We start from the raw sequence: 24,974 nt of genomic DNA, 5'->3' as shown, positions 1-24,974 counted from the left end.
CATGGTGTAGTAGCCATTGGGAAAGAAAATGAGGCGTGTCTGAACTAATTGAACCACAGAACATTCTGTGTGTGGATTCACCGTGGAGTCAAGGCTTGGGAATGAGGAGAGGTGGAGATAATATCTTGTCATAACATTTCCAAAGTCCTTCATCTTCCAAAGTTTATTCTCAATGTCCAGTCAACTAAATGAACTAAACCAGTGGTTCTCAACCTGTGGGCCGGGTCCCCCTGGTGGGCCGCGAGGGTATTGCAATTTAAGTGAGGACCCCAAACACAAAAAAATGCAATGTTAACATAACATTGATATTAAAAAAAGTAATACTAATACATAAGCAGACATATAAGACAGGCTGCATCTAAAATCGTCTCTGTCAGGTGGAAACCTCACATGTCCAAAACTGTTACTTTTCAGGATTCAAAAAGGATAAAGGATAGAAATAGCAAAAGTAGCAGATCGACAAGCTCGGAAAGATCGTGGTACTTTTTATGCTTTTGTGTGACGCCGCTTTGGTGTGATGGAGTAGGGTTTTACTTTGGTGTGATGGAGTAGGGTTTTACTTTGGTGTGATGGAGTAGGGTTTTACTTTGGTGTGATGGAGTAGGGTTTTACTTTGGTGTGATGGAGTAGGGTTTTACTTTGGTGTGATGGAGTAGGGTTTTACTTTGGTGTGATGGAGTAGGGTTTTACTTTTTGGTGTGATGGAGTAGGGTTTTACTTTGGTGTGATGGAGTAGGGTTTTACTTTGGTGTGATGGAGTAGGGTTTTACTTTGGTGTGATGGAGTAGGGTTTTACTTTGGTGTGATGGAGTAGGGTTTTACTTTGGTGTGATGGAGTAGGGTTTTACTTTGGTGTGATGGAGTAGGGTTTTACTTTGGTGTGATGGAGTAGGGTTTTACTGGTGTGATGGAGTAGGGTTTTACTGGTGTGATGGAGTAGGGTTTTACTGGTGTGATGGAGTAGGGTTTTACTGGTGTGATGGAGTAGGGTTTTACTTTGGTGTGATGGAGTAGGGTTTTGCTTTGGTGTGATGGAGTAGGGTTTTACTGGTGTGATGGAGTAGGGTTTTACTTTGGTGTGATGGAGTAGGGTTTTACTTTGGTGTGATGGAGTAGGGTTTTGCTTTGGTGTGATGGAGTAGGGTTTTGCTTTGGTGTGATGGAGTAGGGTTTTACTTTGGTGTGATGGAGTAGGGTTTTACTTTGGTGTGATGGAGTAGGGTTTTACTTTGGTGTGATGGAGTAGGGTTTTACTTTGGTGTGATGGAGTAGGGTTTTACTTTGGTGTGATGGAGTAGGGTTTTACTTTGGTGTGATGGAGTAGGGTTTTACTTTGGTGTGATGGAGTAGGGTTTTACTTTGGTGTGATGGAGTAGGGTTTTACTTTGGTGTGATGGAGTAGGGTTTTACTGGTGTGATGGAGTAGGGTTTTACTTTGGTGTGATGGAGTAGGGTTTTACTTTGGTGTGATGGAGTAGGGTTTTACTTTGGTGTGATGGAGTAGGGTTTTACTTTGGTGTGATGGAGTAGGGTTTTACTTTGGTGTGATGGAGTAGGGTTTTACTTTGGTGTGATGGAGTAGGGTTTTACTGGTGTGATGGAGTAGGGTTTTACTTTGGTGTGATGGAGTAGGGTTTTACTTTGGTGTGATGGAGTAGGGTTTTACTGGTGTGATGGAGTAGGGTTTTACTGGTGTGATGGAGTAGGGTTTTACTTTGGTGTGATGGAGTAGGGTTTTGCTTTGGTGTGATGGAGTAGGGTTTTGCTTTGGTGTGATGGAGTAGGGTTTTACTTTGGGGTGATGGAGTAGGGTTTTACTTTGGGGTGATGGAGTAGGGTTTTACTTTTTGGTGTGATGGAGTAGGGTGTTACTTTGGTGTGATGGAGTAGGGTTTTACTTTGGTGTGATGGAGTAGGGTTTTACTTTGGTGTGATGGAGTAGGGTTTTACTGGTGTGATGGAGTAGGGTTTTACTGGTGTGATGGAGTAGGGTTTTACTTTGGTGTGATGGAGTAGGGTTTTACTGGTGTGATGGAGTAGGGTTTTACTTTGGTGTGATGGAGTAGGGTTTTACTTTGGTGTGATGGAGTAGGGTTTTACTGGTGTGATGGAGTAGGGTTTTACTTTGGTGTGATGGAGTAGGGTTTTACTTTGGTGTGATGGAGTAGGGTTTTACTTTGGTGTGATGGAGTAGGGTTTTACTTTGGTGTGATGGAGTAGGGTTTTACTTTGGTGTGATGGAGTAGGGTTTTACTTTGGTGTGATGGAGTAGGGTTTTACTTTGGTGTGATGGAGTAGGGTTTTACTTTGGTGTGATGGAGTAGGGTTTTACTTTGGTGTGATGGAGTAGGGTTTTACTTTGGTGTGATGGAGTAGGGTTTTACTTTGGTGTGATGGAGTAGGGTTTTACTGGTGTGATGGAGTAGGGTTTTACTTTGGTGTGATGGAGTAGGGTTTTACTTTGGTGTGATGGAGTAGGGTTTTACTTTGGTGTGATGGAGTAGGGTTTTACTTTGGTGTGATGGAGTAGGGTTTTACTTTGGTGTGATGGAGTAGGGTTTTGCTTTGGTGTGATGGAGTAGGGTTTTGCTTTGGTGTGATGGAGTAGGGTTTTACTTTGAGGTGATGGAGTAGGGTTTTACTTTGGGGTGATGGAGTAGGGTTTTACTTTTTGGTGTGATGGAGTAGGGTGTTACTTTGGTGTGATGGAGTAGGGTTTTACTTTGGTGTGATGGAGTAGGGTTTTACTGGTGTGATGGAGTAGGGTTTTACTTTGGTGTGATGGAGTAGGGTTTTACTGGTGTGATGGAGTAGGGTTTTACTTTGGTGTGATGGAGTAGGGTTTTACTTTGGTGTGATGGAGTAGGGTTTTACTGGTGTGATGGAGTAGGGTTTTACTTTGGTGTGATGGAGTAGGGTTTTACTTTGGTGTGATGGAGTAGGGTTTTACTTTGGTGTGATGGAGTAGGGTTTTACTTTGGTGTGATGGAGTAGGGTTTTACTTTGGTGTGATGGAGTAGGGTTTTACTTTGGTGTGATGGAGTAGGGTTTTACTTTGGTGTGATGGAGTAGGGTTTTACTTTGGTGTGATGGAGTAGGGTTTTACTTTGGTGTGATGGAGTAGGGTTTTACTTTGGTGTGATGGAGTAGGGTTTTACTTTGGTGTGATGGAGTAGGGTTTTACTTTGGTGTGATGGAGTAGGGTTTTACTGGTGTGATGGAGTAGGGTTTTACTTTGGTGTGATGGAGTAGGGTTTTACTTTGGTGTGATGGAGTAGGGTTTTACTTTGGTGTGATGGAGTAGGGTTTTACTTTGGTGTGATGGAGTAGGGTTTTACTTTGGTGTGATGGAGTAGGGTTTTACTTTGGTGTGATGGAGTAGGGTTTTACTTTGGTGTGATGGAGTAGGGTTTTACTTTGGTGTGATGGAGTAGGGTTTTACTTTGGTGTGATGGAGTAGGGTTTTACTTTGGTGTGATGGAGTAGGGTTTTACTTTGGTGTGATGGAGTAGGGTTTTACTTTGGTGTGATGGAGTAGGGTTTTACTGGTGTGATGGAGTAGGGTTTTACTGGTGTGATGGAGTAGGGTTTTACTTTGGTGTGATGGAGTAGGGTTTTACTTTGGTGTGATGGAGTAGGGTTTTACTTTGGTGTGATGGAGTAGGGTTTTACTTTGGTGTGATGGAGTAGGGTTTTACTTTGGTGTGATGGAGTAGGGTTTTACTTTGGTGTGATGGAGTAGGGTTTTACTTTGGTGTGATGGAGTAGGGTTTTACTTTGGTGTGATGGAGTAGGGTTTTACTTTGGTGTGATGGAGTAGGGTTTTACTTTGGTGTGATGGAGTAGGGTTTTACTTTGGTGTGATGGAGTAGGGTTTTACTTTGGTGTGGTGGAGTAGGGTTTTACTTTGGTGTGATGGAGTAGGGTTTTACTTTGGTGTGATGGAGTAGGGTTTTACTTTGGTGTGATGGAGTAGGGTTTTACTTTGGTGTGATGGAGTAGGGTTTTACTTTGGTGTGATGGAGTAGGGTTTTACTGGTGTGATGGAGTAGGGTTTTACTTTGGTGTGATGGAGTAGGGTTTTACTTTGGTGTGATGGAGTAGGGTTTTACTGGTGTGATGGAGTAGGGTTTTACTTTGGTGTGATGGAGTAGGGTTTTACTTTGGTGTGATGGAGTAGGGTTTTACTTTGGTGTGATGGAGTAGGGTTTTACTTTGGTGTGATGGAGTAGGGTTTTACTTTGGTGTGATGGAGTAGGGTTTTACTTTGGTGTGATGGAGTAGGGTTTTACTTTGGTGTGATGGAGTAGGGTTTTACTGGTGTGATGGAGTAGGGTTTTACTTTGGTGTGATGGAGTAGGGTTTTACTGGTGTGATGGAGTAGGGTTTTACTTTGGTGTGATGGAGTAGGGTTTTACTGGTGTGATGGAGTAGGGTTTTACTTTGGTGTGATGGAGTAGGGTTTTACTGGTGTGATGGAGTAGGGTTTTACTTTGGTGTGATGGAGTAGGGTTTTACTGGTGTGATGGAGTAGGGTTTTACTTTGGTGTGATGGAGTAGGGTTTTACTGGTGTGATGGAGTAGGGTTTTACTTTGGTGTGATGGAGTAGGGTTTTACTTTGGTGTGATGGAGTAGGGTTTTACTGGTGTGATGGAGTAGGGTTTTACTTTGGTGTGATGGAGTAGGGTTTTACTGGTGTGATGGAGTAGGGTTTTACTTTGGTGTGATGGAGTAGGGTTTTACTTTGGTGTGATGGAGTAGGGTTTTACTTTGGTGTGATGGAGTAGGGTTTTACTGGTGTGATGGAGTAGGGTTTTACTTTGGTGTGATGGAGTAGGGTTTTACTGGTGTGATGGAGTAGGGTTTTACTGGTGTGATGGAGTAGGGTTTTACTTTGGTGTGATGGAGTAGGGTTTTACTGGTGTGATGGAGTAGGGTTTTACTGGTGTGATGGAGTAGGGTTTTACTTTGGTGTGATGGAGTAGGGTTTTACTTTGGTGTGATGGAGTAGGGTTTTACTTTGGTGTGATGGAGTAGGGTTTTACTGGTGTGATGGAGTAGGGTTTTACTTTGGTGTGATGGAGTAGGGTTTTACTGGTGTGATGGAGTAGGGTTTTACTGGTGTGATGGAGTAGGGTTTTACTGGTGTGATGGAGTAGGGTTTTACTTTGGTGTGATGGAGTAGGGTTTTACTGGTGTGATGGAGTAGGGTTTTACTGGTGTGATGGAGTAGGGTTTTACTTTGGTGTGATGGAGTAGGGTTTTACTTTGGTGTGATGGAGTAGGGTTTTACTTTGGTGTGATGGAGTAGGGTTTTACTTTGGTGTGATGGAGTAGGGTTTTACTTTGGTGTGATGGAGTAGGGTTTTACTTTGGTGTGATGGAGTAGGGTTTTACTTTGGTGTGATGGAGTAGGGTTTTACTTTGGTGTGATGGAGTAGGGTTTTACTGGTGTGATGGAGTAGGGTTTTACTTTGGTGTGATGGAGTAGGGTTTTACTGGTGTGATGGAGTAGGGTTTTACTTTGGTGTGATGGAGTAGGGTTTTACTGGTGTGATGGAGTAGGGTTTTACTTTGGTGTGATGGAGTAGGGTTTTACTGGTGTGATGGAGTAGGGTTTTACTTTGGTGTGATGGAGTAGGGTTTTACTTTGGTGTGATGGAGTAGGGTTTTACTGGTGTGATGGAGTAGGGTTTTACTTTGGTGTGATGGAGTAGGGTTTTACTGGTGTGATGGAGTAGGGTTTTACTTTGGTGTGATGGAGTAGGGTTTTACTTTGGTGTGATGGAGTAGGGTTTTACTTTGGTGTGATGGAGTAGGGTTTTACTGGTGTGATGGAGTAGGGTTTTACTTTGGTGTGATGGAGTAGGGTTTTACTGGTGTGATGGAGTAGGGTTTTACTGGTGTGATGGAGTAGGGTTTTACTTTGGTGTGATGGAGTAGGGTTTTACTGGTGTGATGGAGTAGGGTTTTACTGGTGTGATGGAGTAGGGTTTTACTTTGGTGTGATGGAGTAGGGTTTTACTTTGGTGTGATGGAGTAGGGTTTTACTTTGGTGTGATGGAGTAGGGTTTTACTGGTGTGATGGAGTAGGGTTTTACTTTGGTGTGATGGAGTAGGGTTTTACTGGTGTGATGGAGTAGGGTTTTACTGGTGTGATGGAGTAGGGTTTTACTGGTGTGATGGAGTAGGGTTTTACTTTGGTGTGATGGAGTAGGGTTTTACTGGTGTGATGGAGTAGGGTTTTACTGGTGTGATGGAGTAGGGTTTTACTTTGGTGTGATGGAGTAGGGTTTTACTGGTGTGATGGAGTAGGGTTTTACTGGTGTGATGGAGTAGGGTTTTACTTTGGTGTGATGGAGTAGGGTTTTACTGGTGTGATGGAGTAGGGTTTTACTGGTGTGATGGAGTAGGGTTTTACTGGTGTGATGGAGTAGGGTTTTACTTTGGTGTGATGGAGTAGGGTTTTACTGGTGTGATGGAGTAGGGTTTTACTGGTGTGATGGAGTAGGGTTTTACTGGTGTGATGGAGTAGGGTTTTACTTTGGTGTGATGGAGTAGGGTTTTACTGGTGTGATGGAGTAGGGTTTTACTGGTGTGATGGAGTAGGGTTTTACTGGTGTGATGGAGTAGGGTTTTACTGGTGTGATGGAGTAGGGTTTTACTGGTGTGATGGAGTAGGGTTTTACTGGTGTGATGGAGTAGGGTTTTACTGGTGTGATGGAGTAGGGTTTTGCTGGTGTGATGGAGTAGGGTTTTGCTGGTGTGATGGAGTAGGGTTTTGCTGGTGTGATGGAGTAGGGTTTTACTTTGGTGTGATGGAGTAGGGTTTTACTGGTGTGATGGAGTAGGGTTTTACTGGTGTGATGGAGTAGGGTTTTACTTTGGTGTGATGGAGTAGGGTTTTACTGGTGTGATGGAGTAGGGTTTTACTGGTGTGATGGAGTAGGGTTTTACTGGTGTGATGGAGTAGGGTTTTACTGGGGTGATGGAGTAGGGTTTTACTGGTGTGATGGAGTAGGGTTTTACTGGTGTGATGGAGTAGGGTTTTACTGGGGTGATGGAGTAGGGTTTTACTGGTGTGATGGAGTAGGGTTTTACTGGTGTGATGGAGTAGGGTTTTACGAAAAAGAAAATGTGTTCCAACATGGAGATAAGAGGTTTCTGCCCGACAGCAACGACATCGCCTATGTTCACTATTTTAAAAAGGGAGGGAGGAAAAGAGAAGAGGCCAGGAGAAGGACAGATAAGGAGGAGAGGAATGATAGGATGCAAGGAAGGAGGGAGGGAGTATGAAGTCATGAAGGGAAGGGAGGCATGGAAAGATTTGAGAGAGAAATAGAGAGGAGGGGTCGTTGGAAGAATACAAACAATATATTATCGGATGATAGGATCACGTAGCAAGTAGCAACAGAACTGGTTCTTCTATATCTCACTCCTACTTTCCTACTGTCTGTCTCTCCTAAATACACTGTGTCCCTCTCAGCTTTCCTACTGTCCGTCTCTCCTAAATACACTGTGTCCCTCTCAGCTTTCCTACTGTCTGTCTCTCCTAAATACACTGTGTCCCTCTCAGCTTTCCTACTGTCCGTCTCTCCTAAATACACTGTGTCCCTCTCAGCTTTCCTACTGTCTGTCTCTCCTAAATACACTGTGTCCCTCTCAGCTTTCCTACCATCTGTCTCTCCTAAATACACTGTGTCCCTCTCAGCTTTCCTACCATCTGTCTCTCCTAAATACACTGTGTCCCTCTCAGCTTTCCTTCTGTCTGTCTCTCCGAAATACACTGTGTCCCTCTCAGCTTTCCTACTGTCTGTCTCTCCTAAATACACTGTGTCCCTCTCAGCTTTCCTACCATCTGTCTCTCCTAAATAAACTGTGTCCCTCTCAGCTTTCCTACTGTCTGTCTCTCCTAAATACACTGTGTCCCTCTCAGCTTTCCTACTGTCTGTCTCTCCTAAATACACTGTGTCCCTCTCAGCTTTCCTACTGTCTGTTTCTCCTAAATACACTGTGTCCCTCTCAGCTTTCCTACTGTCTGTCTCTCCTAAATACACTGTGTCCCTCTCAACTTTCCTACTGTCTGTCTCTCCTAAATACACTGTGTCCCTCTCAGCTTTCCTACTGTCTGTCTCTCCTACACTGTCTCCCTCACAGCTTTTCTACCGTCTGTCTCTCCTACGCTGTCTCCCTCACAGCTTTTGTTAAGTGTCTTGCTCAGAGGCACTTCAAAACATATAGACTGGAGCCGACAGGAGTTGAACCTGTGAACTTCTGATGACGAGACTGCCTCTCTCTACTACTCATTCAGCAATGCCGCCCACTAAAATAAACAACAAGCTTTTTCTCTGAAACCGTAGCTGATGAGGAAAACTCGTAGGAACCACATGATGGCGGGGTGGAAAAATGTACAAAAAGACAGATGACTGCTCACCTCAGGGTGAACCATAGGCCAGTGGTTCTCAAATGTTTAATGTCAAGGACCCCCAAAATGATATGCATTTGGCTGCGAACCCCCCCCCAACCAACCCCCCACCCCCCGTACCGATCTTCGGCTCGTTCTTGCAGCAACGCAGGCGTGCTATTAATGACAGTAACACACCCTCTTGTGTAATATTGCCTTAATTAACCCTTTCCACAGGGGCGCCAGCAATGGTGAGCGGTGTGTGACTCTGGCTCTCCTGAAATCGACCGCCGTCTCTTTTGTCCACATTTAGGGAGAGATCGTGTGAACTGGGCCATGATGGTCATTGTCAATAGTTCCACCTCCTTCCTGTAAGCAGACTCATCATGTTTGACTGATGAATCCCTCCCACCACGGTTTTGCCACCGGCGACCTTGAGGATGTGGTTACTGCCAAATTCAGTCGTGGGTCAACAGACTGAACAACAGGGGGCTCAGGACAGGACCCTGTGCTCACTGAGATGGTTCTCCATGTTTCTGCCTGACAATGGGATGCAGTCCCCAATATTGCCCTATAAAACACGCTGCTAAACCATATAGATTTATACCTTACACATTATACCTTTGTGCATTGTTCTTGTATGTATGCGTTTGTGCTTTGCTTCCTAGTGTAATGTGCTTCACTGTCTACCCGTTTTGTTTTTATGTTTTGCGTGGGGACTGCAGATCAAATTTGTTAAAGCCGTTGCATGTATATGTAATATTAATATGCATTGTCCCGCAATGTTAATTTTAAATATCACACTACTGTTTGTTAAGCACATAAACCGTATTATACTTTTTCCCCATCTACACCGAATCTCTTCTTGGGAAATTAGCCCGACAAGCTACCAACATATCGCGCTGCAATGGCACTGTGAGCATTTTCACTGAACGTTCCCCACTAGAATAAGGACAAAGATGGAACGTTAAAATGTGTAGAGAGTTTGGCCAAACGCCCAACCCTGATATATGCATGTGTGTGTGTGTGTGTGTGTGTGTGTGTGTGTGTGTGTGTAGTCGTGCATGCATGCGTGCGTGATCATGTTTGCATGCGTGTACAGTATGTGTGCACGTGTCCATGCGATACTGGACATGAAAGTCCTGTCGGAAGCCATTCTCGTCTGATGTTTGTCCTTGACCAGACTGATGACACACACACACACACACACACACAGTAGCAGACAGATAACGCCACACATCCAACAAAACAACAGTTCAAAGGTCAACTTGACCATTTCAACTCTACATACTTTGTTGTACAGCAACTACCGGAAAAGGTACAATACAAGCTCACAACACATTGTGATCGGCTATTTTAACTTTTGCAGCAGCATTTTAACTATTGAAAATGTGCCCACAATATAGCTTGGGACGTCGCTTCTCAATTGAACTCAATGGATGCGGCCACCCTGTTCCTTTCTGTCGCCCTATACTTTGAATGGTGTCCTCAAGCTCGATAGGGACACCATGGGTTAAAGTTGCAGCAGAACCAAAAGATTGATCGCCCTCAGAGGTACCACATGCGCCACGCACGCGCACACGCGCGCACGCACGCACGCACGCACGCACGCACGCACGCACGCACGCACGCACACACTGCCACACAGAGTAAAGCCAGTATTGTTTCAGACCATGTTAAGACAACAGTCTGGCATATCGAGGTTGGCCACTCAGCACTTCACCCTGCACTGTCTTTGTACTTCCTGTTTGGCTTTTCAATCAGTGGAAAGTAGGAAACACATTGTGAAGGAGAGACAGGTAGCGAGACAAGTTTCAGTGTGAACTGACAAAGTATAAAAGTACTATATCATATATCAGTAGCACAGCTGAGAGGGAGACAGGGGAAGAGAGACAGACAGGAAAGCTGAGAAGGAGACACAATAGGAAAGTAGAGAGTGAGACAGGTTAGGAAAGGCAGACAGCAGGAAAGCTGAGAGTGAGACACGAGTGTGTGTGAGAGAGAGATTCCCATCTCAGAGCTATTGTTTACCAGCAAAGGCTCATAGGAGTGGCTGTTCACATACCAGGCTCGTACACACACACACACACACACACACACACACACACACACACACACACACACACACACACACACACACACACACACACACACACACACACACACACACACACACACACACACACACACACACACACACACACACACACACACACACACACACACACACACACACACACACACACACACACACACACACACACACACACACACACACACACACACACACACACGTCTTTGTGGGGGAATTGAAAGTGACACCAGGGATATGATGTGGAATGGATAGAAATAGAAACCCAGTGATGAATGACGAGACATGATCACAGAGATGAACACTTGAACAACTTCAGCACACCGAATTTCAGCCAAGTCTAGAAATGCCATGAACATTTCCCTGCCAGGCCAGACTGCAGACCTATGTAGGATACAATAAGCTAATCTCTGACACTGTCAATCATATCGTAATCATACTGCACGTAATTATCTCCAGTTCTTAAATATCTAATAGTGGTCTGACCCTGCCTACGTTGCACCTGTCCTGTTGGTTTTAATAGTAGTACAATTAAACTCATGTACACACAGATACATGGAATGATAGGACATCCACAGCACACATACAGTGCAAAAACAGTATGCACATGTTGTACATACTGTATACTGTACAACAGTATTTGTATGCTGGTAATTTCCACTGAGTAAATAAGTCAATCAATCAATCATTCATGAATTTAACGAAGTAACACATTGTGTGTTTATGGCGTGAAATAGGTGAAGTAGTTTTTGGTGACATAGTTATTACAATTTAGGCATTTAGCAGCATGGCATACATCACATATATAAAAAGTTATCATGAATCATGCGTAAACTAAGAACGTAACAGTGGAGTATCTATGTAAACTATACATACTATACTATATAATAAATTATACATGTGTACTATAAAGTGCTATGACTACATAAAGTGCAATTCTAGAGCTGTCTACGTAACAAGCTATAAGTCTGTTTAAAATACTATCTAAGTCTAGGCTGGCTGCATGCTGCAGCTAAGGCTGGCTGACTGCATGCTGATTTGTTGTTCCTCTAATCTCTCACTGTTGTTCACTCTGTTTGAAGCTGCAAACAGGAAGTTGTCAAGCGGTTGGGGATTCCCTCTTGGCCAGTGTTACGGCTCTCATTTCTTATAAATGTGCTCTCTCACGTGGCCAGACCAGTTTGACATAATGGATTGTAGCTTTAAATGAAGTTATAAATTAAGGAACTTTACAATTTGCATGGGGGTTTGGTTTACCTGCATACATGATTAACCCATTTAGGCCTGACGTCGAAATAAAAAAAACGATCCCTCTGAAAGAATATATACCTATATTCAAAGATATGTGTGCCGCATTTTTACGATTTTTCAAAAATAGCAGACCTACAAGTTCATAGCGCGCCCACTCGGTGGCGCTGTTGCACCACTCACTTCAGACAGGTCTGATTTTGTACCTGCACACTAACATCATGTACATACAGTATTTGCTACATTTTATACCTTTTGTCTATCTAGGCTGATGTACCATACTTGCTGCTATATAAATGTACATATTAGATTTTTCTTCCCTGTGTTCTTTTAGTTGCTCTTCCCTCGTTATTGCCACCCCCTCTCCTGAAATCTTTAACACTTAGCCCGCTAGCATTTATTGAAAAATTAGGATCTAATTCACGCCAGCATTTTTCCCAGTCGAGCTCTTATTTTGAAAAGCCACATTTCCAGACTACCGGACGTAGTATTATCCTAGTAAGTTGAACAGGTCTCGTTCAACTGTTGTTTACAAACCATGTATGAAGATCACGGCACTGACCTCATCAAACCCTGGATAGCCATACATGGAGAAGACTGGATCATCACCTAGATCTGCATATATGGAGCCGGCCAGCAACTCCACTCGACTCAACTCAACATCTGACCTCAAACCTCAAATCTCCATATATGGAGCTGACCTGTTCTGACAATCCATATGTTGATCCTATTCCTTCCCCACCCGTCCTTCCTCTTCGATGTCTCCCTTTTGACTGATACCTGTCCATTCAAACTCTAGACGGGCCCGCCCCAAAGTTATTACTGCAGCCGGCGAAACTAGAGTTCTCAACAGCTCCGAAAATTAAGGCCCAGCTAGCCTAAGGCTGCCACCCTTAGATCTCCATATATGGAGCTGACCTGTTCTGACATTCCATATGTTGATCTGACCTCATCAAATCCTGTACACTCAAGACATGCCCCCCCCATGCCAAAGCGCCAGTGCTCGCTCAGCAGTCTGCCGTCACCCAGACGGATGCATGCACGTCTTACTGGTTAGAATACTTGTGTACATTGTAAGAAATAGGGCTCCATTTTCGTCACCGCTAAACCCCTTATGCCTAAACCGCTAAACTTCTTTGCCTTGTTTTACTATTTTGAAAAACATTTTTGAATAGTTCAACTAGCCAATCTACATTGACACCTTGTGAGCTTGTAGACTGGCCATTTTAACTATTCAAAAATGTTTTGCAAAATAGTAAAAAAAAAAAAAAAGCAAAGCAGTTTAGGGATAAGGCGTTTAGCAGTGACGAAAATGGAGCCCCAGAGTGTCCTAGAGATAAAGATACACCCTCAATGGCAGACCGGTATGAAACCGTGTAAAGGATACTTCCCTTAGAGAAACGTACACGATAATCACAAAGGCTTTCTAAAGACACTTCCAGGTGCATTACTCTGTTGCCAATGTGTTGCCTTTTGTTTTCATTTTGTAGTAGTGAGTGACAAGACAGAAGATTCTCACCCATGACTAAGATGAGGAGTGGATGGCGAATAGATAACGGAGGTTAGTAGATAGATGGAGGAGAGACGATTGTGGTAGACAGCAGAGGATGGTCCACAGGTCCAGAATACGAATGTTAAATGTCACAAAGATGTTCTGTCTGAGGAGAACTGATCTCGCTATATGATCCTGTACTGCATGTGGCTTGATCCTAAGAAATTGCATTTAAAAAAAAATAATAATAATCAAAATCCAGAACTTACAGCATGTCCCGCTGATCCCCCACGCACATCCTAACGCTGGGTCTGGAACTCAGCGCAAACGACGGCTTCTTCTTCCTCACGGACGAAGCGCACGACACTTCAGACATGACCCTCCGCGGTGCCACCTAACACCATGCTGTTGACCCACGAGACACGCCTGACCCACCGACTGAACGGACAGACGGAAGATTGTCACCCACGACTAAGGTTTGACCAATCGCCTGGCGGAGGTGTGGACGGCGAAAAGATAACAGGCGTTAGTAGATAGATGGATCCAGAATACGGCTATTAGAAATCAATCAATAGCTAAATCAATATAAATTATATGACACGAATGTATATGTCAGTCAGGCATGGTCTAAAACCCTGAAACTGTGGCACGTTTCCTGAAAGGGGTATCTTTCTTCTACCCAAGTCGCCTTCTGATTGGCTCACAGACTGTGTCCCTGCTACTTCCTGCTTCCTCGGAGGGGAGGGCAGATTGGCCGCTAGCGTCAACGTGCACGCACGCACACACACCTGACCAGAGGGAGGCAGGGGACTTTCCACCCCCCCCAACCAACCCCAAGCGTGGAACAATGGAACACACACACACACACACACACACACACACACACACACACACACACACACACACACACACACACACACACACACACACACACACACACACACACACACACACACACACACACACACACACACACACACACACACACACACACACACACACACACACACACACACACACACACACACACAGTAAACATCACCTTAATTGCAAATGTTAATTGAACTCCAAAGAGTACAAATGGTCCATTTGGTTCCACTTACTGTATGTCCATTTTCACTCTCTCTGGAGTTAAATTGATCAACACACTCACACCCAAAACCCAGCCTGCACCAAACATTTCTGACCTGGATAGTAAGTGACTTTGACATGTATTTTGTATTTTTTTGATATTTTCATGTTTTATTACAAATAGTTCAGTGAAGATTGAAAGACAGGAAACCGCGAGCGAGCGGAGGTTTAGCCTAGCCCCGGACCTCAATGTTGAGGTCCGGGCTTACGCACGTGATGTCATGAACGTCCGTCCACCTCCATTAAAGTGCTGCAATTCCACATTTCGCTAGTAGGTAGTGGCATCTTCAACGTTGGATAGCCTTACTGGGGGCTTGGAGGAGACACATGCAAGGACATGGATTCTAACCTGCGGCATCACAAACGCAAGAAGTAGCCATGGTCTGATCCACCAGGCACCGCCCGGACCTTTGATCTCTTCCACCTATTACACCAAAGTTTAACCATTTCTTCGGGTCAACCTACAAAGCCCCCTTTTTTTTGCTTTGCTTTTTTTTTTCATTTTGCCAATTCCCTGACTTCTCCACACACTGGATTACTCTTGTTACTGCTGACCCCTACTGGTTGGTCTGTGAACTGGTTGGTCCTGTATAACAAGTTAACATATCGATTGAGCAGAGCACTTTTTTAAGCCCCATTTTATACTACATGTACAATGTACAATGGTGGTGAAAATAGCAGATCTACATAGATCTTGATTGATCGACTACCAGTTGATTAACTGATTAATTTGATCAACTGTTATTTTCATCTGCTGTGTATAGCCCAGTGCTTCTCAAAGTGGGGTCCAGGGACCCCCAGGGTCCCAAATGGACCCCAACAGGTCTATAACTGAGAGTGTACAAATGGAACCAAATGGACCCTTACAGGTCTGTAACTCTGAGAGTGTACAAATGGAACCAAATGGACCCTTACAGGTCTGTAACTCTGAGAGTGTACAAATGGAACCAAATGGACCCTTACAGGTCTGTAACTCTGAGAGTGTACAAATGGAGCCAAATGGACCCTTACAGGTCTGTAACTCTGAGAGTGTACAAATGGAACCAAATGGACCCTTACAGGTCTGTAACTCTGAGTGTACAAATGGAACCAAATGGACCCATACAGGTCTGTAACGCTGAGTGTACAAATGGAACCAAATGGACCCTTACCCTTACGCTCTCATCAGGTGTCACGTGCGCACCGTTGCTACTTGCTCCTACCTCGCACCCGTTCAGGGGTCTGCCATGACAACAGTCACACATCAGGGGCCCCCGGGGCCACAGACACACTTTGCTCCAATCCACACCAAACTTTGCACAAACGCTGTTCAGGCCAGGGTTTGGCATTAGAATCGTCACACCAAAAATACCTTCCTACCTTGCACAGATATGGGGAACTACTACTACGGTCACCGAGTATATAACTCAGTGACCGTTACTCTGATCAGTGCAATATAGGACTGGATTTTCAGGCTGTCTGTCTAGCGGCCTGAAAGTCTCCATAGTGGCGGGCAGCAACTTCATCTCTATGCCCGGCCGCCACGCAAGCGTCCCTCTGCCTAAGCTGAACTCAGTATACAAACGTAACCAAACGGTCTCGTAACCTGTTAAGAGTGTCTCACAGTTCCATTTTTACACTTCCAGTATAAACACTCACCATGGTGTACCTGTATTTTCTGCACAGCGGTGCATTTAATTTTAGTTTCTCTCTGTCTGAACAAGTTCCTGTATTATAGTGTTATGTCTTTTTCTCTTTCACTCTCTCTGCCCGTCTTTACGTTTTACACGTGCTCTTATCCAATACACTATTTTTGAGTGGTGTAAACCACTCCTACAACTGGCTTTGTTAGTTTACGTGTCTGTCTGTCTGTTCGTACCAAAAAATGAGCATGGTTGCTATGGTCACCCAGTTCACACAGGTGTGATTTCATTACGTCAGACATTACGTCAGACCACAGCTGATCAGTCTAATATAAGACCTTACACCACTCAGTTCACACGGGTGTGATTTTTTTAATATCAAGGACCCCCAGTTTTATACGCATTTGGCAAAAGACCCTCCATCTGACAATCTCTGGGACCACAATCTTCACTGAAAGACCCTCCGTGCAACTCTGAGAGTGAACAAATGGACCCAATCGGTCTATTTTGTACACTCTCAGAGTAACAGACCCACAAGGGTCTATTTGGTTCCTAACTATCAAATAATTTACTGAAGATCGGCATCCCCTACACGGGACCCCAGACTCCTGGGGGTCCCCCTGGACCTCACGTTGAGCCCCAGAGCAGCACACCCTGTATCTACTCACCACCTGGGAGGCACATCATCTCCAGTTCTGGTGGTGAAGTGTGGGGAGGAGGGGGATTTTCCACTGAGTTTATGCCACAATACCGCATCATGATGCAGCCCACGTCTAGACAGTCATTCATTCACATTCCCACCGGCATTCATCCGCAACCACCTTCCATCATAATTATACAGTAAAAGTAAGAGTTATTTTAAACTTTGAGAGAGCGCAAGTGGAGACAGTAACACTCGTCAATATAACCAAGTGAATTTGCTAATCTGGTACAGTATATTGCCCGCTCATATTAGAATATTTACTAAGTAAAAGGTACACTGGATGTTATTACAAATCCAGTGGACAACCACTCAAATCCCCTTCACTTGGAGATTGTGGTTTAGCAGCAGGGGTAATGATAGACTCACATTTCATAGGGAGTACTATGGAACTAATTTAGAAAGCTGTGTTAGACAGTGTACAGGACCAATTTCACGCAACATAATTGACTTGCTCTGATGTTAATGTGAAAGCGAAGCGTCATGCAAGAGGGAATTCCCGCTGGGCCAGTTTCACATTGCAGCGTCACCATCAACAGCGAGTTCAGAGAGGAACAGAAACATACTGAGCATATTTGCTACATAATTGTCGTTATATAGCGAAGGGTCTATAGTCAAAGCAAGGTTTCGTGCCACTTAACAAGGAACTATGTTGCGCTGTGTAGTCATTCAGAATACGAAGATCTGCTAAATGGCTACATTTTAGATTGCATCAAAAGAAAAAAAAGCCAATATTGGGGTGAAATCCCTTACTTTGGCATATTATATGGCATATTATTTTCCCATCACAAATTAAACTAAAAAATAACAAATAAAATAAAAATAGAAGATCTACATGCTCTACCTCTGCAAGTACTATGTACTTGAATAAATGAATACATGTTGGAAACATTAACAACACAAATCTTGTATGGGGGTCGCTGGCACAAAATATGTTCAGATGGGGGTTCGCAGCCAAATACATATTAAGTTGTCCGTCCTCGACATGAAAACGTTTGAGAGCCATGATCCATGATGACATAGAGAGCAGGACAGACATCAAAGTTCTTGCACTGACTGACTCGATTCAGAAACTGTATTTTGGACTGACTGCTTAAACCACCTTAGAGGACAGAGTTCAAAGACAAAACTTGTCTTCAAACAGACAATACATGAGCCTACCGCATATACATTCCTCTATGAAACAAGTCCATAAACCCTGCCAATGCTGCCATTAACACCATAAGCGTGACCACAAACAACTGTTTTAAATGAAAGTGTTACCCCCATAAAGACTTGCATGAAACAAACTTGAAATAAATTTAACATTCAACGAAAACATTCATGTACTAAAACACATTTTCCTGTTTGCCCCCCTTCTTTTCTTTTTCATAAATAAACGCCCAAGGCCCTAAACACTACAATGTTTTAAACAATTTCAAGATGAGGCAAACAAAAAAAAACTATTTTAAATTAAATTGACATTGACTGGTTTTAGTGGTTTACTAAAGCTGTGTAGTCAGGGGTGGTGGAAAGTACCTAAGTACAGTACAATACTTAAGTACAATGTTGAGGTATTTTACTTTACTACTGGAGTACTTCCAATTGTCAATACTTAGGCCTACTTATACTCCATTCCATCTCAAAGGCATTGTAGCCTACTTTTACTCCACTATAATAATTTTGAAAACTTTACTACTAGCTAGCTACTTTGTAGATTTTGATTATTATTACAAAACCACCCTCTTACTTTGGCAAGCTTGTAGATCTGCATTTTTTTTTCTTTTTTTGAAAACTTGTGATATTGGACCTTCTGTATAATGAGCACTTTAACTGTTGTTAAATTAATTGTGTGCTATTGATTGATCCCAATATTGTTGTTCTTTTACAAAAGTAGCCAGGTTTTCACTTTTTGTGTAGCCTATACTTCTTCCAACACTGACTGACTGTAGTATATCACTAGCCCCTTTCGGGACCCTCGGTTACAGTTTCTGAATTTTGGCCGACGATAGCCCAGGGTCCCTGAGTGGTTATTCCACTCTCCATGGGATGCAGATGTACATACCCTCCGTTCACGGAGAGCCGCGCCGCCACTTGAGTGTTGGTGAGATGTTTCAAAGATGCATAAAGCGGCTATAGGAGACAACGGAAACGTGGGAGAAACTGCATTAACCGATGCCGTTAAGTATATTTTTTTGAAGTTTTGGCTTCTCTGAAATTCTCTCTTCCTCACTTCCCATATCCCGCCTCCCACGACACAACAGCATTATAAACATCCTGCATGCACGCGGTCGGCCAATCAGAGGCAGTAACTAGGACGTGCAGCTAGCCAGTCGCCGCTCGGGAGGCGGTACAATGGGAAGTCAATAAGGAAGTCAAGGAAGTGAGGAAGAGAGAATTTCAGAGAGGCCAAAATTTCTAAAAATATGAATGAATGAATGAATGAATGAAAAACTTTATTCCGAACATTATAAAAAATTAGACAAAAGTCAAAGAATTAAAATAAGTTCAATATAGAACAAATAAAATAATATTCCAAAAAAAAACAACAACAAAAAAAAAAACCAAGCCTCACTGGCTGCAAGTATAATTATTATTTATTTTTTTATTTTTACTTTTATATATGTTCGGAAAGGAGTAGGGAGAAGTTAAAAAACTTCTTTCCGTTGTCTCCTATAGCCGTTGTCTCCTATAGCCGCTTTATGCATCTTTGAAACATCTCACCAACACTCAAGCGGCGGCGCGGCTTTCTGTGAACGGAGGGTATGTACATCTGCATCCCATGGCGAGTGGAATAACCACTCAGTGACCCTGGGCTACCGTCGGCCAAAATTCAGAAACGGTAACCGAGGGTCCCGAAAGGGGCTAGTGTATCACATGAATACACACAGTGACAGGACGAAGTATACCTACTAATTTATAATTTTTTACATAGGCTATAGGCCTACCATAATATAAAACTGTAAAAAGGCATGTAATCAAAATGTTAGAAGTAAAAGTACAAAGTATTGGCATCAAGTATTTTTTAATAGCAGATCTGCTCATGCTTGTTGTGAGCTTCATGTAGATCAGATATTTTCAAATAATAGGTATTAATTCTAATAAAATAAAATATGGCAAGTTGGTGAATGAATGTAGGCTAGTTGGATACGCCTAGTAGCCTATATTTTAACTATTTTTTTCCACCACCACTGAATAGACCACCTCACAATGCGTTCAATGAAACCCTGCTGAAAGAGCCATAAATTAAGCTGTGTATAAACTATAAATCGTGCTAAATTAAAATGTCATTGAACTTATAAATAGCTATATCTAGACTCTTGAAAATGACTTAACTAGGCCAGCTGCTGCATCAGCAACTCATATTAAGAAACAAGCTTATCCTGGCATTCAGCCAACAAGACGTTGACTTCTGTAGCATTTTAAAAAGTTAACTGTTCAGTGCTGATCTTGAATTAACATGTCCCGAGCAAGAAGTGATTTGAATGAAAAGCGTGCATGATAGGCCACTCAATTTAGCCTAATGTATGTAATATTCCATATTTCTAAGTGAGGATTTTACAATGTGTACTGTGTAGCCTGTAGTTCTCCTCTTCTAAAAGCAACTAACCAGAAACAGCTTATGCAGGCACTCATCCACTAAAATGTCTATAAACTGAGGCCAGCGTTGCGTTGCGACTGCGTGTCTTGAATTAACTTGTAAAATGAAACTATATAGTCCCAATAAAAACTTATAAGGAGCTGTTTTAGCGACTGCCTCTCGCGTTTAATTTATACCCCTTCGTACGACGGTGCCGCTCGCCGAAAATGACGCGTTGTGTAAAGCTCGCAAGAAACAATCAGCAATACTTTCAACGAGCACCGTCGCACGACGATGTAGATATCGGCGCGGTCACTAATAGCGTCCGTCCATTATTCACAGTCACAGTCACACACCCTGACGTAATTTACGACTGGAATTGTTTTCAATACGTACCTGCAGAATACTGCATTAGACGCGCGGCGTGTCTCTTCTCCTGTGTGTGTGTGACAGCAGCAGAGTTCTACTACAGTTCCACAAGAGAAGCCCAGTCAACTTTCAACTTCCTTGCAGTTGCATGGCGTTTGATCAGCTGAGTGAAGCTGCAGTGTCATGGCAACACCCCCTCCCTCACTACTTGCCTCCCTCCCCCCACCCATTTAACCACACGAGAAACAGAGTGGCTCACAATGTCAGCCTGCTAGTGGCCTAAAAAGTCTAATATCTCACAGGAATATCCCTTTGGATTAGCCTTAGTGGTTTATGGTTAAGATGTTGGATTTCCATGCGGGAGACCTGGGTTCGATTCCCGGGTGTTGCATTAGCACCCACACACATGTACATGACCCTCTCTCTCTCTCTCACACACACACACACAAACACAGTGATATGTTTCACGATGACTATTTGTATGTATTTGACCATGTTTTTTATTTTGTTCTTGCTTAAATCGCTCTGGATTGAGACTAGTGTCTGCTAAATGCCTAAATTGTAAATATTGACAGATGACATAAAAATACAGATGTTTGCAATATTTATTTATGCATGGACAGAGTCCAGAGTTCCCATCATACAGTGTCTCTCTCTTTCTCTCTCTCTCTCTCTCTCTCTCTCTCTGAGGGTATATGCATGCATAAAGTGAGTGTCAAATCGAGTGGCAAAGTGAGTTCAACATCGTTTAACGTTGTTTAATGCAATCAGATAGGACTTTACTGGTTGGATGTATGGGCTGTCAAGGCCGGAATGTAGTTTTTTTGCCACTCAATAGGCGTTCCCGCATAACGTCCGGATAGGGTACGATGATGTCACGCGCATACCCTCACTCACAAACACAGCTCAGATTGACCATTTATTGCAAAGCTATTGCATTTAGTTTGGCGGTGCTGGATCCCTCTGCTCATGTGATATCACAGATTACCTGTTCACGAGACACAGAATCTGATATCAACAACAATCACCAGAGCAGAGCATGAGATACAATTATTCCATGAACAATTGAACATCAGTACATAGTATACATATTATAATACCAGTAAGACGCCTGAGGGTGAGAAGTGACCACACAGGCACGCATCCGCCTGGGTGACAGCAGACTGCTGGGTGAGCGCTGGCGCTTTTGCATGGGGGGTCAGATCAACATATGGAATGAATTATGTACTGGCCACATATAGAGTGTGTCTTGAGTGTACAGGGTTTGATGAGGTCAGATCAACATATGGAATGTCAGAACAGGTCAGCTCCATATGGAGATCTAAGGGTGACAGTGGGGGCAGTGTCTTGAGTGTACAGGGTTTGATGAGGGCCCAAAATTTGGGGCAGATTCATCGTTGGCATCCAGGGAGTGTGTGCAAAGTTTGGCATCGACCAGGTTAACGGTGCCGGAGATTAGCCAGTAACGGACGGACAGACGGACGGACGGACGGACGGACGGACAGACAGACAGACGGACACACACGCGGACACTTACACACACACACGGACGTAGTGCAAAAAACATTCTCTCTCCCCATGCCTTCGGCCAGGTGGAGACAATAATCATCCCAATAACAACATGAAACTTAAATGCTACAGGGAGGAGGAGGCCAGGGAGGTGGGGAAAATGTCACTCCGACGCTGAACAACCTGCTTTGACCGCTACGCATGTAGAATGAGTAGTGAACTGAGGTTGCTTAAGAAGACCGTCTGATTTGCACTGAATGAATGTGGGCGGGAATGAGATAGCTTGTAGCGAATGAGAATGTAGAGAGTTGACAGACGTGGACAGACTCTCACTGCTGATTAGAAAGGAGCAGTTATAGAATGAATAAAAAGGGGGTCCGCACAAAATATAGTAAACCTTCTGACTTCCATGTCGTAATAAACTATCGCTGTGCTGGATTTTAAGAGTCCCTCCATTCGCCTTCTAGGGTTTTAGGTCATTCATTGCTTTATCAATATAGTACCTGCTAATTTCTTTCCACGATTTTGCAACCCATTTTTTCACCCAGTGTCAATGTAATCCTGCGCGCTACACTTTCTCTGCCAACCTAGGGGGGCAGCGGACTGACCTCATGCTTCCTTCTATGCATGAGGAGTCCAAGCTGCTTCTTTTCACCTGACGGGAGAGTTTCCCCGGCCGGACATGGCGCGTGGAGGGAACACGTTATTCCGACCAGTTCAATATACTACCTGCTATTGAATATTGTTTGCATTAAGGCATAGGGTTAGGGTTACCATCCCAGCAAGCCAAATTACGTCATGATAACGGTATGATGACATCCTCCGGTGACGTTCAGGACTAGGCCAGATCACAGCCCATATGGGGATGGTTTTTACGTCATTAGGGTCATTAGGGTCAGGGTTAGGGTCAGATTTGACTAGTTGATCCAGATCTGACTAGTTGATCTGACCTCGATCGGACTCTCTCTGGACATCCGTCTTAGTGGGCAGAATTTATGTTGGTTGAAATCAGGTGATATTCTGGGCCAGATCTGACTAGTGTTAGTTGTCTCCACCAGGCCGAAGCCATGGGGAGAGAGTATGATTTGCACTCCGTCCGTGTGTGTGTCCGTCCTTCCGTCCGTCTGTGTACAGCTAATCTCCGGCACCGTTAACCCGGTCGATGCCAAACTTTGCACACACACTCCCTGGATGCCAACGATGAACCTCTGCCCCGCATTTTCCAGAACGGCCTGTTATAGCGCCACCATGAGGCAGCTTTTCACATTTTTACCTAAAACTGCACCGATCTGCGTGAAACGTTGCATGCACACTCCCACTAGAGGCCAAGAACAAACCTTTGACCTGCATTTTCCGCATCTGCCTTTTAGCCTTCCATCCTAATTGGCTATAATTGGCTTTCACAGTTTGCAAGATTGCCCCATTTTGAACAAAAGCCTCAAATCATGAACGCAGCATGCAATTTACGTGAAATCTTTCACACATTGTCTTACTAGGCTGATATCCCACCCTTTTCACATTGGCCTGTTATAGCGCCACCAACAGGTTGATTTTTGCAAAACACATTTTTGGAACAAAATGCCTCAAATCATCCAATTGCCATCAAAGGCAAACTACTTACTCCTAAACATTTTGCCAAACATCTCACACAGTCCTATCCTCCTGGTGGAGACCTGTAACATCTCACACAGTCCTATCCTCCTGGTGGAGACCTGTGCCCAGAAGGGCACTTTTTCTAGTTTGACTTGTCCTGACCGTGCTTGTTGGGATAATGAAGAGATTGTACAAATTACATTACATTTGTGAATGGGTGATCAATTGTAAGGGTTCATCACTATCAAATATCAATCATTTAGCTGGGGACGTCCCCCTGGAACACCACATGGAACCACATGTGTGACTGTGTGGATATACAAACTCTGAGCCAGACTCAACACTTTTCTTCCAACTTCAGCAGCTATTCGGTTAAATACATAGCCAGTAAACTACATACACGCCCAATGTCGCGCATGCAACATGTAGGCCACAGCTATTTTGGACAAGCAGTCTGCTGCTGTAATGTTTAAAAGCAGTCTGCAGGCAAACGTTTGAGAGCAGACTGAGCACACTTTGGAATAGGATAGATAGATAGATAGATAGATAGATAGATAGATAGATAGATAGATAGATAGATAGATAGATAGATAGATAGATAGATAGATAGATAGATAGATAGATAGATAGATAGATAGATAGATAGATAGATAGATAGATAGATGAGAATATTCCTGGTGAACTAAGTGCTTCCTCACACCATCTGACAAAACCAACCACTTCCTCTTGGTAAACATGTGTTGTTGAATAGAATCATCAGAGCATTAAAGTGGCAGGATTGTCACTTTAATGCAGGCTTGCAGGTACAGTATACAGCAATAAAAACAGATAAAACCGTACCCTGCATGCTATGTTGCTGGTGATGGTGTCAAACACAATGCCTACCTGTTCTTTCGTGGCAGATCAGATGGCGCAGGCCAGCTTACTGATCGTCTCCTGTCCATGCCGAAGAGGCGGGCTTCTGAAGCAGTGTGGTCTGTGTAGAGGGCAGGTGATAATTGTATGTTCAGCAGTTTGCCCAGATCCGCTGCTATCTGTCTGTCAAGCCACACGTCTTCATAGACGGCTTGAGGCGACCGACCCCAGCATGGTTCTGCATGGTCCATCAGCGATTGGGGAAGAAGACGACAGCCTTGAATTCCCCACAAGTAGCAAGAGCTGGTGATGAAAGACCATATTGTGAAACTATAATGTCGTCAACATGGTTGTGCTGGCGGGCCTAGGCACAAGCCGAGGTCAAGACACAAGGCACAG

At 43.8% G+C, this 24,974-nt stretch overlaps 1 protein-coding gene across 2 annotated transcripts in view; it reads right to left on the bottom strand.

Moving 5' to 3' along the window:
• The window catches only part of sh3bp2 (SH3-domain binding protein 2), a 45,967-nt gene extending 21,252 nt beyond the window's left edge, over nucleotides 1-24,715 (bottom strand). The window contains exon 1 of one of the 2 annotated variants that reach the window (XM_079525180.1): nucleotides 24,606-24,715. In XM_079525180.1, coding sequence (XP_079381306.1) covers nucleotides 24,606-24,664 — 59 coding nt within the window. In that variant the 5' untranslated portion in view covers nucleotides 24,665-24,715. Of the gene's footprint in view, nucleotides 1-20,645; nucleotides 20,809-24,605 lie in introns of those variants that run through there. The other variant, XM_079525181.1, reaches the window with a different exon arrangement.
• Between the last annotated feature and the right edge of the window lie 259 nt (nucleotides 24,716-24,974).

The sequence above is a fragment of the Electrona antarctica genome (assembly GCF_951216825.1).
Source record: "Electrona antarctica genome assembly, chromosome: 16".
Classification (NCBI taxonomy): Eukaryota; Metazoa; Chordata; class Actinopteri; order Myctophiformes; family Myctophidae; genus Electrona; species Electrona antarctica.
Note: the sequence above shows the minus strand (reverse complement) of the source record. Positions and strands in the feature narration are given on the sequence as shown.